The 15,515-nt window shown below is 34.8% G+C and overlaps 2 protein-coding genes across 3 annotated transcripts; one reads left to right on the top strand and one right to left on the bottom strand.

The window, feature by feature from the left end:
- Positions 1–754: 754 nt before the first annotated feature.
- On the bottom strand, positions 755–9,321 carry LOC111343033 (vacuolar protein sorting-associated protein 26C). Of its 2 annotated transcripts, none has more exons than XR_015989461.1 (11): positions 9,165–9,321; positions 8,087–8,281; positions 7,562–7,660; positions 6,553–6,633; positions 5,141–5,215; positions 4,894–4,974; positions 4,539–4,608; positions 3,589–3,626; positions 2,655–2,677; positions 2,076–2,178; positions 755–1,099 (listed from the first exon to the last, which is right to left on the bottom strand). XR_015989461.1 is itself a non-coding variant. In XM_088727292.1 (11 exons), the coding sequence occupies exons 1-11, from the start codon at positions 9,216–9,218 to the stop codon at positions 1,002–1,004; spliced, it is 906 nt and encodes a 301-aa protein (XP_088583418.1). In that variant the 5' UTR covers positions 9,219–9,321; the 3' UTR covers positions 755–1,001. The 2 variants fall into 2 exon arrangements, 1 of the variants encoding a protein (XP_088583418.1); XM_088727292.1 differs by having other exon boundaries at positions 3,600–3,626.
- LOC111343034 (N-alpha-acetyltransferase 50) lies at positions 9,274–15,127 on the top strand. The gene is made up of 6 exons (XM_022950168.2): positions 9,274–9,384; positions 9,458–9,554; positions 10,447–10,489; positions 11,159–11,278; positions 12,968–13,034; positions 14,281–15,127. The coding sequence occupies exons 1-6, from the start codon at positions 9,341–9,343 to the stop codon at positions 14,438–14,440; spliced, it is 531 nt and encodes a 176-aa protein (XP_022805903.2). The 5' UTR covers positions 9,274–9,340; the 3' UTR covers positions 14,441–15,127.
- The last annotated feature ends 388 nt before the right edge of the window (positions 15,128–15,515 follow it).

A 15,515-nucleotide genomic window follows, 5' to 3' on the forward strand; every position in this document is an offset into this window, starting at 1 on the left:
ATATGTATGAACTGCGGTTATGAAACGTATATGTGCACGATCCTTCGCAGTAAAGCGCTATTTGAGCAATAGTGAAAATCAGACCTGAAAAAAATTTCAGGCCTGTACGGGACTCGAACCACTGACCTCTGCGATACTAGTGCAGCGCTCTACCAGTTGAGCTAACAAGCCAACTGGGAGCAGGCCATCAAATTAATTCGACATGAACCCGTCGATGATAAATCAAACAACAACAAACATATGAAACATATGTATGAACTGCGGTTATGAAACGTATATGTCATCTACGGGTTCATGTCGAATTAATTTGATGGCCTGCTCCCAGTTGGCTTGTTAGCTCAATTGGTAGAGCGCTGCACTAGTATCGCAGAGGTCAGTGGTTCGAGTCCCGTACAGGCCTGAAATTTTTTTTTTTTTTTTTTTTTCAGGTCTGATTTTCACTATTGCTCAAATAGTGCTTTACTGCGAAGGATCGTGCACATATACGATTGATACTTGTTGTAAATAGATTTAAGTATTAGTATTTAATTTTGTAAATTCCACTGTTTTATTTAGTTTCTAACTACCAGAAGTGTCAATAAACTAATATTATTATTATTATTATTATTATAAATGAGATACAGACATAACGGGGAAAATAAAGGTACTACGTTTCGCGTATGTCACGCGTTTGAGTATGGAATAATTCCATTCGCACAAGGTAATCAGGCTTGTTTCTGGGGGAACATAAAGTAATAGGCGCGAATTCACACTCTTTTCACAGACCTTTTTTTCGTTTATTATCATCTTATTTATAAAATATAAAATTTTTAATCCAGCTACACATTGTTCACATTTTAAACACCTGTAAAACCAACAGAAAGTTAGACTACTTCTTTTCGTATAAGAGACTTACATTCATTGTTTCTTTCAAATCCTTCCCTAGACTTTCTGGATTGTAAAAACATTCCTGTAATCATTTCTAAAGGAGGCGCTTTGCGAGAGTCATTCCTTTCTAAGAATCATACAGCGTTATTTTCACATCTTATAATTTTAATTGGAAAGTTTTCTGTAATGAGATGATCATCTTGAAGTACGATTACCACATTCACCTCAAACTCTGAAACAAGAGCAAGAACAGAAATTATTTGCAAACTGCTAACATCTTAACGATCAGATTTTTTTTTGTTTCTTAGCTGGAATCACTTCCTTTACATAACAGACTTTTCCTTTCGCCGATGATATAATTTTCTTAAGCATCCTTTTTCCGGGAAGTTCTATGACAAACAGGAGAGGGGTACATTGTGGGTCAAATCAAACCCAATGAAATTTATTCGATCAATCCATCGATCTACGTCCCTCTTTACAAAAGAAACAAATGTGCGATGAGTTCCCAAGGCTACAGCTAGAAGGTCGTGTAGCCCCTGTGTTTGTTAACAAAAAGTGATAATCTTCAATGGTTTACGACCAACTCGCCACCACCAAACTCGCTACCACTAAGAGTCAAATCGCCACCGAAATCGATTTGACGCAGGCGTTATGTATAACCTCTCTTACATCAAGTGAAAGCTAAGTTGTAGTTTATTTTAAAGCGAAATTATGAGCGCGAATTGACCAGACACCTATAATAATAATGATCCTAATAAAAGCCTGCCTTGGAATGTCGGTCGTTTCGCCAGCGTGTCAGTTCGCCAACGTATGAGGTAGATTCGCCAACGTCTGACGTCAGTTCGCCAACGCTTACATGTCAGTTCCCCGACGTCTAAAATAATTGTAATTACAAATGACCAGAGGAATGTTTGTAAGTCAATATCGTTTGAAATCATTCGTTTCACTCTCCCCAATCTCCCATTTCCTCGACGGCCGATCGTGTTTCAAAATTCAAAAAGACTTTTAAAACCATCCACGGCTTTACTCAGTAGACACTACTGATATTAGACGTTGGCGAATCGACCTCATACGTTGGCGAACTGACATGTCGGCGAAACGACCGGTTATCCTGGCGAATACTTGGCTTCATTTGTCAGTAAAATGCTGGTAAAGGACCCCCTTGCCCCCATCCCTAGAAAACCTTGCATGCTTTTAAAAGTACTGACCGATCTTGAAGTTTGCAGTGGTCAATGTCGGGCAGGTAAATAGACGAGGAAATATCATGTAAATTGGGATTCTGAGACCGCGACAAACATCTCCCTCTGCGATCTGAAACAAATGGACAAATTCAAAGCTATTGAAGTGAACCAACCGTTGCACCATGGAAAACCATCCCAGCTGTCATATTCAAATCAAGTCACATAGGAAACTTGAGCACTAGTCGACGATAGGGCGTTGAGATGTTTAGGCTTTCCGATATTGGTCATTACCTCACACATGTTCAATATTTCGTCTTCATGAATAAAACAACGATTTTCGGTTTATGTCATTCGATTGTCTAGTCGCTGTGACTCATCATTTCAACTTGCTCTGACACATTAATCTCAGCGGTTTTGCAATTTTTAAGGAAATTTCGGCTGCTTCCATTTTCTACCAAACATTAACAGTCTTACCTCACTCAAAAAGGAAAAAAAAACCGCAAGAATCCTAAAATTACATTAGAAAAACATTCTTGTCGTCATGAGGTCAGTTCTCAAAGAGATTCCCTTCACATTTTTGTTTAATTGAATACTTTTACACCTTACCTGAATATTCTGAATCTCGGTGGCTGTAAAATAATATTATTGTATTCATTACATATCTTGTCTAGATTCATTAACCTAGCTTGAACAGTATAATGCCAGGAAACCCCTGCAATCTTTAATTATTAAGTTTCCTCGCCATTAATCTCTCCTTTCCTGTTTCATGTCAAATGACAAGGAAACAAAATAAAGATAAAAAAATATTTGAAGTACTGATAGCTAGAATTGTGTTGTTTCCTGGATGGCATACTGTTATCAGAGATCTTCTTGCTCGTCCTCGAATTCACGAAAATGCTTAATAACCCTTTCCCTCCAATGACCATCTCATTTATTAGTAACTCTCCTTACTATCTGCCATACAATTCTTATAGTCTTGGTTTGGAGAACTTGGTATTGCATCAACTAATAATCCCTAATTGATATTTTTCTTTATTCTCATCACACGTCTGCTTGATATTGTATTGGTAATGAAAGGAGAAATTCTGTCTTGGTCACTCATGGGAGTTCATGGGTTATTATTGTCCCAAAGACATTGCAAATATGCGTGGGATTTTTGCACATTTCAAAATTTGGCAAGTTTACACTAATACTGGTCAAAAATCGCAATTTATGCATTGTTTTCTTGCTTACTTTTCAATAGGAAGGTACAGTTTGTAATTGCGAATTAAACCATTTCCTGGGCCATTAATTAATTTTATTTATTTTAAAAATTGAGAAGTCTTTCCTAACTTTTCTGATGTAAGATAAGTATGACCCATATGTGTAAGATGGAAGAACTACGCAAATATAAAAACAGGTGGTAATATACTAAGGTATGCTTCATCACGCACCGCTACTTTACATTTGCACAGAACAAATTAACCATTTCCTGAAAAAAGGTGGCCAAGACAAACCCATGCTCACCAAATAAATAATTCTACATGCACTAGCAACATACAATATAGTTACCATCTTTTGAGTATCCCTCTGCACAACCTATAGTCAACAAATTTAGTAATTAAGAGTTTACTGTGTACTTTATTTGTATAGCTGCAATACTACTAATGATACTGTGAGTCAGGTGCTAATTGTGATAAAGATGATTATAATAATATTAAAAGCAATAATAATCATAACAAAAACTATAATTACAATTATGAAGCATAAGCATAAAGGAAATTTGAAATTGAATGTCTAACTGTTTGTTTCACGTTTAGAATCACTACCAATTATTCTCAAGCAAATTAAGCCATCAATTCAGATAGTGATGTTTTGAACGCTCAACTGCTAGTCTTTGTCAGGAAATGATAGTCTGATTGAATGATAGTCTGTCGCTATTTATGCGGCAGGATACTAAGCTGCTCCTGTTGTGTTTTGGCCCATCCTCATTGGTCATTGGTCAGGACCTTATCTGACATACTTTGGGGCTAAAGAGGTCATCCTCAAAAGACTTCATCCAAATATAACGAAGGAAACAACTAAGAAATATATTATAATATAAAGATAGAGATCTGCCATAGAGATCAAAATGCCAAGATTCCTTCCCTGAACTACATACTGAAGTACACCTAAAGGCAATTCTCTGAAGTTCAACAGTGTTTGCTATGGTGTCAAAATTTATTGGATCCTATTGTGGCAAGAAATTTTGGCTTTTTTGAGAAAGTTGCACAACTGTCCAAGATATAAAAAAAATTAGAACCTCTTTTGGAAAGTTATTTTTTCTTCAATCAATTGCTGAGTTATGAGATAAAACAACTGTTCCTCTACAGCACATTTCTGGTGCTAATCTCACAGAAATAAAAATGAAATGTGCATCCAAACATAATGAGCACCATAGAAATATCATTACCAAGGACATATAATAGATAAGTGTTAACCACACATAAGAAACCTATAAAAATTACTTACCACATGTTTCTACTCTGACAAGCTGCAACTCAATGGATTTGATAGGTCTGTCTGAATTGACAACCTCCAGCTATGAAATAACAATTATACTTAAGTTTCGTCCTGTAATCACCTGGCCAAATAATTTTTTGCTGTTCATTACAGAGGCTGTTCTATGGGCCAAATCTTCTCCACTGATGAACTTTGTTTTAAAAGAATATTTTAATATTTTGTCCACTTAGATTACCTACTTTGATGTGTGAACTGATATCATCCTCAATTATCTCAAAGGTTAATATCAAACTTATATTTTCAAAGTTATTTCCTGAAACTCTTTTCACTATTTTACCCTGTTAGACAAGAATCAAACTCTTACCTCTCCTGTGAATGGTTTAGAGATAGAGCAAAGAGCAGTGTCCAGATTGCCTTTTACCAGAAACTTTGGTACCTTGGCTTTCTAAAGAAACACAAACATAATTTATTAACACAAACCAGCAGAGTAAGCCAGCCCTGTTTATGCTGATGAAAGAGTTTAGGAGAGAGTGTGACCCTTGGTTGGAAAAAAGTACTCTAGTCCACAATATTGACTTATTGTTTGCACAAGTGTGAATAATAAACATTACCTCTTTCACATTTTCAAGGGACTCTGGTGTGATAGAAAACTCTACAGGTTTCACCTCTACCTTCTTAGATGTCACCTGAAAAAAATTTATTTCAAGAACTGTCAGAGAACAATATTAGCACCACCACAATAGTGCTAGAGATATTAAAAAACTTCACTTATACTTATTTTCCTTACAATTAAGAATTTGACTTATTAATTGCATAAACTGTCAGGAACTACAGTTCCACAGGGGTATATGGTTCTGCGTATCTTGTGGCTTCTCGGTTGAATAACAAAATAATGATAATATTTAATAATGATAACAATAATTATTAAAAACTAGATCATTGGATAATGCAATTCAAGACTTTTTATTGGCTTAGCCATTATGGTATATCAGCCAATATACCATAATCTACAAATATGGCAAGCGTACGTGTCAGCTTAAAATTAAAAGGGAGCTAAAGATTTAATAAAATTTAATAATTTAATTTAACGTTTTTAATAAAACAATTATTCCACTCGAGCTTGTTGGATATGAGATGATTATAGCCAAAAAATAATAAATAATCATGAAACAAAAAATATTTTCACCCACAGATGATATACAGAGTAAAGAAATGATCTTTGCAGGTAAGCTGCAATTACCTAATGTGAATGACAGAAACTTTCAGTGCAATAACTTATTCATGGATCTTCTTTCTTAAACATGTAGCTTCATAAAACAATTAAAAAAACACAAATGCAACCAATAATTCTCCTCTTTGCATCCTCAAAGCTTTTAGACTAATGCTAAAAGAATCATCTTTTTGAATTTCACTTCTCCAATAACAGCACTTAATTGTGCACTTCTCAGCTTTCTGATGAAAGTTGATGAACAGATCACTTTAGTCCATTTTAGTGCATGAAGGTTTATGAAGGACTTTAAAAGGTGCTTCAGTTTGTCTATTCAATAAAGTAAAATGAGTACTGACAGTAAAACCTTGACTCTATGGACCTTGCTTATGCAGATTTTTCTGGTCCCACTTTTTATGAATATCAATCAACAACCATTAATTTTTCCTTCAAACAAAACATGTGTGATGAACATTTGAAGTGATGTTTTCCCACTATTCAAGCACTTGAATCTGTTAGGAAGTGTCTAACGTGAGTGGAAAGAAAAAACAACGTTGATGCTATTTCACTGATGTACCCAAGGCATGCAGTTTATAGAATGATGGAATAAGTGATGCTAACTCTCTGTAACAGTTTGAAACAAACTGATTTACATCAGCATGTTGGCATGGTAGAGTGTTGTTGGTGAGCTTTAATAACTGTATTGAAATTCATGATATTCATTGATTATCTTGACTTTTGATTAACTGAATTATTCACCCAATCACTACAAGTCTGGATAATCAAGGTTTGACTGTATACAAGTTCACAAATAACCTTATTCTCAACAATAAACTCTGCTTGGCTCTGAAGGTCCTTGTTCAAATATGGCCTCTTCATTTCACTTCGGAGATAATACTGCAGAAAAATAGACAAGGTGTCAACAGGTGATTTAAAAATAACTTTTCTTCTCATAAGAAAAAAATACGAAGATACACTCAAATAACTAAAAAGTTATAGTGAGGGTCTTTCCCTTCATTGGAAATTTATTCGTTGTTTTGTCGGAATGGGATCAAAAATGATAAGTGAAGGCGACCTGAAGTTTGATGCTGAACTAGCTGAGGTCACTAACGAGAGTTTATGCCTGGAAAAACTTCTGTCGAAAAGTGGTTTCTTACAGGAGTTGACTCTATACTTAACACTGTGCAAGGATTAGCAGGTATGGAAATGAGAAAATATTGCAAAAAATGCAATCTTTGGTATATGGTATGTTATTGATCTGGATAATTTTTATAAGTAAGTTGACCAATGCATCAATTCTTTTAAGATTTACACTCAATCGCAAAAAGGCTGACACCTAAAAAAAAAAGGAATGAATGATGAGACCTATGGGCTTTATCAGTGCACATGTACATGATAACCACAATATTAGTTAAATGTGGTAAAAGATAGAAGTCATCCATGCTTTCCTGAAAGAAAAGAATAATCATAAACAAAGATTTTCCATGAATGATATGGAAAAAGAAAAGCACCGACTGGGTAACTGTGCAAAAATTACACATAAAGCTGTTGGGTCTCATCATTCATAGACCTTCACTTTTTAGGTATAAATGTTTTTGCAGTGAAGTGGACAATTAGGTGTAAAAATCGCTGAAGGCTGCTCTAGTTTTGGAGGTGGCCCTAATAGGTCTGCTCAATTTTGTGTCACCTTTGATGAAACTTATATCAAGACAAAAAATGTAGATGCTTTGATAAATATAACAACCTGCTAAATATACTAAAGCAGTAACAAGCATTGAACATTGTAAAATCACACCAATGATCAATGTGTAAAACTAAAAAATACCTGAATGTTAACAAACACTCCATGGTATGTCTCATATAGTGGCTTGTTACCCTTGGGTTTCAGTGGAATCTCAAAAGGAAGTTCAGTCTTGCCATTTGGTGTAAACATTACAGTCATTTAAATCAATCTCAAAATAGCATTCAAACTATTCAACATTTTACAATAATGGGTCTGTAGATAGCCAGGTCAATCTTAATATTCTTTAAATGTTCAAATCTGAACTACATAACATCTCAATGACCTACTTTCACATGACTATTACCCAAACAGTAAAGAAGGTAAAGTCTGAATAGTAAATAGGTTATGTGAGATTTGTCATTTAAAGTAAAAATATGCATGTGATACAGAAAAGGATAAAAAGAGTCCTTCAGTTCTTCGACAACAATGGAAAAAAACAAACAAAATTACAGTGATGTGAAAATTTGAAAATATCTCATGGTGCCGTAACAATTGTCTGAAAAAAGGATAAAAATATATAAAATACACTATCAAATGCAAAATTTAAGAGACTGAAATAGAATGGTATAATTTTCCAGGTTTTGCAATCTCTAAGGAGTAGTTGACCAGATGGATTGGCTTCAAGGAATTGTAGAATGCTTCAAAAACTCCAACACTTTTAGCACTCAGTTGCAGGTTCACAGATCCTTCCATAGACAGAGTAATACCATTGTGTGAGAGCTCTCCACGACTTTGAACCACAATAACACCTTTAACAATGTCCTGAGATCAATAGAAAAAGAAGGTGATTCCATAACATCCCCAAGTTATATCAAAATTCTATATCACTTCAATGGACTGTCCACTTATGTTTGAAATACTTTAATTCCCCGAACAAATTCTAATTCATATCTTTTATCAAAGTAAGGGTAAAGCCCTATTAAGTCTTACTGTCACTCCTTTCATAAATCATACAAGAAGCTCCAGTTGATTCTGTCTAATCTATTAGAAGTGAGCATTTTAATGAGTTCAACTCCAGAAAAATAACCTGATAACTTGAAAAAACTTTGACCTTGTAGATGCAGTTATAATTTTATGCACGTAAACTGTGCATTTTCTGGGCTTTACCCAAACCTTTACTTTTAGGTTTCTTTTAGATGCATCCTTTTTCCCATTTAGGAGAGTTGTAAATTTGATAGTGAGTTTCAAACCTGAAATGATTATAGAATTGTAAGGATACAATTAAACTTTATACGAACATGTACACAACTTACTTTAGATCCGTCCCTCAAATATTAGTATAAATCTTCTAAATACTGAAATCTGATTGGCTACCCCATTTGCTGTCTACTCTGTGGTAGATAGTGGGGAGAATTTTGAATGACTTACAAAATTTACACTAAAACAATCACAATGATTCACTCTAGATTTTATATGCATGACAGTTGATTGAAGGCTTCTCCCTGATCAACTATCCTGTGGTAGAAATCTCGAACTCATAAACTAACAATCAAATAGGATTGATCTAGGTAGAAGTATGTATGTACGCATGTAGGTATACATGTCTTCCAGAGTTATGGATTTATAGGTTTACAATAGAGATAATTCCATGATACTTAACGTGTAATTGCGCTTAAAATATAAGAATATTCGACAAAATACTGACGCCTTCGTGGTAAATCTTGTTCACTCTCTTCAGGCGAATCTCCAGGGTCGCCATTTTGCAAGTTGAGCCAGCAATAAGTACTTCTTTACCAGTGGTATTACCAGCGATGCTGAAAGCGAGGCTCGAGCATGGGCAGTGTTTGGCGGGAACGACTACTTGAGTGATCTTTTCGAAACATGTCGAACGATCAAGAAATTGTCACATCAAAACCCCTCAAACCGTGAGTATCTTTCTGGATCGATTGTTTTGATCGCCTTTGTGTTCACTGATGTTTCACTGTTACCGTTGAACAGGAAGGGAAGGACGGAGTTGGGTGATGTTACCCCTCATAACATCAAGCAGCTCAAGAAGTTGAACTCTGTTGTATTTCCCGTCAGCTATAACGACAAGGTTAAAATTTAGCTATCTGTCGTGTGTTTAAGATACGATTCTCTATTTAGATATTTACAAGGTCATCCGCTGATGAGACACTGAAATGTCTTCCCAAAGAACAAAAATCGTGTACATTGCATGTGACAATTTGGAACTAACGCATGTGCAGAGAGAACCAACCTTTTCATTTTCAAGATGTCATTACACTGCCATCATCACGCTAAATATATGTAGGCGGCGTTTTTATTTAGGTGTTCTGTAACTTCACAAATTCGCTCAACTGCAGACTACCTTGTCGATGATTTGCATCTCACTGAATATGAATTTTAACTGCGACAATACTACTCCTAACTTTCAAAGCTCTTCAACAAAGAAAATGAGGTTTCAAATATTCTGCACTTAATATTTCTCTACCGAATTCGAAGGTATGTATTTATGTCATCAAAGAATACGCCCAATTACATTTGTTCTCCAGGGAAAATCTTGCCTCTCAAGGGTTTGGATAAATTTTGATTTCCTGCCATCCTCCGGTCCTACTTATATTTGCAGCAGGCTCTAACTTTTATTTGTTTGCAAAATATATGCAAGTGATGCTGGTGAAGAGTTAAGTACCATTTTAGGGAATTCGATCACTTTTTCTACAGTAATAATATAAATCAACCAGCATAATCTGATATGTTATGCAATTCACTACAGTGTGTATCTCTTCTGTGAAAGATGGAGGGTAATGTGTGCCGTTGTAATCAAAATGACGATACATGTAGGTTTTGAACAAGAATGATTAGATCATTCACTGTCTATTTCTATGGGTGAGAGTCATTAATGTTACTTATGAAATCTGAAGCTCATAATTAACATAATTGTTAGCTAAACCTATTAATTCTCACTCAGATTTTTAATTTCATTACAGTTTTACAAGGATGTACTTGAAGTGGGAGAACTAGCCAAACTAGGTAACTCAATGAGTAGTATTGAATAAGATAATTCTGTAGGAAATAGATTAATTATAAAACTATTTTATCATTTATTTATTTTGCTGCTATTTATTTTGGCAAACTTCAACCAAGGAAACAAAGAAGATCCTGTGGATGTAGTAGCCCCAACTTCATTCAATCTTTATTCTCATCTATATTTTATATTAGTTTCAAATTTTCAGTTTCAGATCTTGAGAAAATGGAAGAGATATTTTCCTCACATTGTACACATGATAAATTCCAAACATCTTTCTTTGTTTTACATACATGTACATGTACATGGACAAATAAGCTTAAAATTTACCCCCTATCATATTCTGTCTCCAACTTAGACAAGTATGGCATTGCTGATTGAAACAGTATGTAACATATTAGTCACATTTGAATCCATAATATCATAAATACATGGTCTCATGGTCATTGTTTGTGTATCAAATATTACAATTGATAGGTAAATCCTCACAGGAGGGGGGAAGGGAGTTTAACTTGTTCCCTTTTACCAAAATTTCTTGTTTTAGAATATGCAGCTGTAGCTTAAAACACACGCGCTCATTTCAAAACATTTTATGTTTCATTCATATTCATGAAAACCAGACTTCCATCACAAATTAATATGTTGTAATGTTTTTATCCTGAATCCTTTTTTAGCTTTTTACAATGACATTGTAGTTGGAGCTGTTTGCTGTCGTATTGACCAGATAGAAGATACTAGACGGCTTTATATAATGACTTTGGGATGTTTAGCCCCCTATAGAAGACTTGCTATTGGTAAGTTGAAAGAATCATACTTCTAGTACTGTGCTTTTAATTGGGTTTGTTCTAAACAAATTTAAGAGCCCTGACGGTAAATGCTGAGAATCCGCTGACAGTTGCAAAATTTCGTTCTTTTCTAAAGGACCCTTTTAATGAACCTTTTTAGAAGATTAAATCAAAAAGTTCTATTGTGCTTTTTTCTCCAAAAAGTCAAAAAGCTCAAAATACACCTAAATGACCATTGCCCCCCCCCCCCCCCCAATAAGGCAATGAAAAATTATGCAACTTCAGCAACTTTGTACACTACAACGCCATGCAATCCTGCTTTTAAATTTTGTGTGCTAGCAGATGATCCTTTCATCTCTTGGAAAATATTAATTTCTTGTTATGTTGTTACTTTTAAGTCTGAATTGTGACCAGTTAAAATAAGGTACCTCGCATAAGTAGTAAAATGACAAAAAATGTAATGCAATCTGTTGAACGGCTGTCACACAAGAGGTCAAGGCTGATCTTTCAGCTTGGCCAGGAATATACCAAATGCATGACCTCTTGTGTGCCAGCCATTCAACGGATCGCCTTACATTTTTTGTCATTTTAGTCGAACTCTTTGAAAGCTGGATGTTCCACCTATGGTGGGCCAGGAAAGAAACTTAGAGGAATTAAACTAAAAGGAAATAATTTGGATATATCAACAAAGTTGAAATGGTAAATTGGCCACTGTAACGGTTACAAAAGCTGGCATTTTGAGCGTTAGCCCTTCGTCCGACGAAGGGCTAACACTCGAAACGTCAGCTTTTGTAATCGTTACGGTGGCCAAATTACCATTTCAACTTTGTTGATATATCCAAATTACTTCGTTACTCCCATCGACGCAGCCCCAAACAGTTTCTTTCGAAACTATCAGCCTTTAAACTAAAAGGTTAAAGCTTAAAGAAGATATGTGTTTTGATTTGTAAATATATCATACAAGACCTTTTTAAAGGTCTTAAAATGGATTGTGACAGCTGTTCAGCGGTTTGCATTGCATTTTTGACAAAATAGCCCAAACTCTTTTAAGCCTATAAATGCCGCTTATGGCAGGTCAAGATAGCGAATTGGAGGAATTAAAATACAAGCATAAAGCTTTAAGATGATTTACATTTTGATTTGTAAGTATATCTGGCAGACCTATTTGTAGGCTACTGAAGTTGACCTTTATTTTACCTCTGTAAAAGAGATGCAAAGTACTTTATTTCAACGGGTCACTATTCAGACTTAAACATAACAGCATAACAAGAAGTTAATATTTTCTAAGAGATAAAAGGACCATATGCTAGCACACAAAATTTAAAGTGGAATTGCATCGCATTGTAGCATATGAAGTTGCCAAAGTTGCATAATTTTTCATTTCTTTATCGGGGAGACAATGGCCATTTAGGCATATTTTGAAATTTTCAATTTTTTGGAGACAAAAAAGCATGACAGAACTTTTTGATATAATTTTCGAAAAAGGTTCGTTAAAAGGGTCCTTTACAAGAAATCAAATGAATTACGAAATTTTGCGACTGTCGGCAGACTCTCGATACTCAAGGTTAGTGGCTCTTAAGTCTAATTGGTTTGCACTGCTTGCAACATCAAAATGTTCAAGAGGTGCACAAAGGTTTGAAACACTTCTACATTGAGTTGTGTATTTGATGTTTACACCATGGCCCTTTTTACTCTTAGGTACTGTCATGCTGGAACATGTGTTAAAATGTTGTGAAAAGGATGGTAACATTGACAATGTTTACTTGTAAGTTGTTTTTTTTGTTGTTGTTGTTGTAGTTGATATTGGTAGGAGGAACTACATTTTTGTTTTCTGAAGGTTGAAACCTTAGGGCAGATTATTTGGCAAAGTTTAGCTGTTGTTTAAGAAAACTGCACCCTACACAATCTTCAATTAGCTGAACCTTTCAACTGAACATTCATATATTGTGAACAGTTTCAAGAGGGCTGAAAGCTAGCAGCTATGGAAGTACATTTATTTTGTTAAATCAACCCACTTGCAGAGGGAGCCTGATGCCCACTGATTGCAGAAAACTGTGGTTTGGGTTAGACCACGTGTAACTAACTGGCCCTTACTGTTATTCAAAGTTTCTGACAATTATTTTCCTTTGATTTTTCTTCTTTGTTCATTGTCTTAAACAAATACCATTAATACTATAGCAAGTCCCCTCTTTCTTATAACCAAATATGCATAATTAGTAGTTGTATTATAAATGATTTGGGTAAAATAACATTTCAGAACTTAATGGTAATGTATTCATATGATATGGTGAATTGTAAATACATTTTGATTGGTTCCTATATGTGATGTTTTCAAAGACAGATGCATGGATGGTGTCATCATTGACAACAACTTGCTTCCTTATCCCATAAAACAAAGAGATTTCACGTTGCAGGACTTGAAATTGCGCCTGTGTGGGGTGCATTTGTGAATAAAGATTTCACCGATTTACAGCCTAGCTTATAAAGAAATTATATTTAACAGCCTTGAGTCTTACTTGTTACTGCTTGATGTAGTTTTATCTAAAAAATCCTGCAAAATTCAATTTAAATGTTGCGTGACTTTTATCATTGATTTCTTGCTGAGAAATGTATCATGGGTGCACTTTTTCAGAAACTACATCATGCAATGGTAAGGAAATCTTTAGTTCTAATTTCCAGTTCCTGTAGAAGTAGGTTACTTTTGCAACTAAAATTTTGAAGCTTGCAACTAAATTTTATGAAATTACTCACAAATTGCGATCAAGAATTTTTTTAATTTCAAGCCCTGTATTGCCATGCGTTTGCACAGCAGTGACACACAACAGATGCTAAAGTTTGGTAAGAACATCAGTGACACACTTGGCTGCACTTGTGTGCCACTTTATTGTTCTTACCACATTTGAATGTTATCTGCAATATAATGTTGAACAATTTCATTAATGCAATTTATGGTTTGGTTCTCTGACATACAAGAAAGTTCATAATTGATGTTTTCCTCTGTCTCATTTCAGGCATGTTCAAGTTAGTAATGAGGGAGCAATAGGATTCTACAAAAGATTTGGATTTGAAATAATAGAAACAAAGAAACAATACTACAAACATATTGAACCAGCAGATGCTCATGTTTTGCAGAAAACACTGAGGCACAAAAAAAGCGATATTTGTGTATGACAGAGAGTCAATGGATCTAGTTCTTTAACTTTAAAAGCTTCAAAAAACATTGAAATTGAGCGAATCGTAATGTGCAAAACCATATCCTCCTCCCCAACAAGTGTCTGTTTTCCTAGTTTCGGTTAGTGGGGCAAATTTCCAGCAGATGGTGCAAACTTGTTATGGAATCTGTTAAAGCACAATCATTTGATGGTTGGAAAAATAAACATAAATGTATGAAAGTGTCCATTGTCAATTCAAACTGAAGAGGATTATTGTAGGTGAAAATCATGTAGAAGCTGGTCCCTGTCATGTTTTGTTCTGGTTTGGTTTTTTTCATTACTTTGTTTCAAATTGATCAAAGCACGTCATGAGCATGCAAAATTCTGCGAGTCTGGGTGTTCAAAGTCATTGGATATCACCTCCAGCTATTTGTATAGAATTCTCCAGCTAAATTTTATTGGCTGGAACTATTTCAAGTTTAGACATGGAGATTATTTTCCTGTTGCTTCACACAATTTTCTTGCTACTTTATTTCCTAATGGCAACTTTCAATACTAACAACTCAAATACTCTTTCATTTTGGTGATAACACCAATTTAATTCTTTTGGTTGATAATACACTTAATAGCAAATTGTCAGTTTGTGCCAATTTACATGTAAAGTAGACAAAAACTTTCAAATAAAACAATCAAAATTTCCACTTTCCCATATTGTGCGGTGCTGGCAAGGTTAAATATTGTGGTGCACTTCTGAAAACGCTCTTTTGGCAGTGAGGGGAGCTGGAGAACCAGGAGGTATACTAACCTAAAAAAAATTGTGGATAATTTATTATTATTTTGTGTATGATCTATGCCAAAATACAAATCCTTCCTTCGTACTACATGGTTAAAAAATTATATCATCTTTTTCTCTGCATCCTGAACTTAAAATAAAGGGAAAAGATAAAGTGCTGCATTAAAAAAAAAAAAAAAAAAAACGGAAAAAGCGAGCGGCCTTTCTATCATCAGCTTTCTGTCATTCAATCAAACTTCAGAAACACCAACAAACAGCTATGCGTGTAAAAAGAAGGAGAAGCAGGAAAATGAACAGATTA

This window comes from Stylophora pistillata, chromosome 7 (assembly GCF_964205215.1).
Source record: "Stylophora pistillata chromosome 7, jaStyPist1.2, whole genome shotgun sequence".
Classification (NCBI taxonomy): Eukaryota; Metazoa; Cnidaria; class Anthozoa; order Scleractinia; family Pocilloporidae; genus Stylophora; species Stylophora pistillata.

Excerpts from the sequence above, each read along its gene's own strand:
- LOC111343033 (XM_088727292.1), bottom strand. The coding sequence starts at position 9,218 with ATGGCGACCCTGGAGATTCGCCTGAAGAGAGTGAACAAGATTTACCAC. Across the intron at positions 7,661-8,086 it reads TTGCAAAACCTGGAAAATTA|CCAAATGGCAAGACTGAACT; the intron begins TACCATTCTATT and ends GTAATGTTTACA. Across the intron at positions 1,100-2,075 it reads CACTGCAAACTTCAAGATCG|AGTTTGAGGTGAATGTGGTA; the intron begins GTCAGTACTTTT and ends CTCTTGTTTCAG.
- LOC111343034 (XM_022950168.2), top strand. The coding sequence starts at position 9,341 with ATGTCGAACGATCAAGAAATTGTCACATCAAAACCCCTCAAACC. Across the intron at positions 10,490-11,158 it reads GGGAGAACTAGCCAAACTAG|CTTTTTACAATGACATTGTA; the intron begins GTAACTCAATGA and ends ATCCTTTTTTAG. Across the intron at positions 11,279-12,967 it reads CTATAGAAGACTTGCTATTG|GTACTGTCATGCTGGAACAT; the intron begins GTAAGTTGAAAG and ends TTTTACTCTTAG.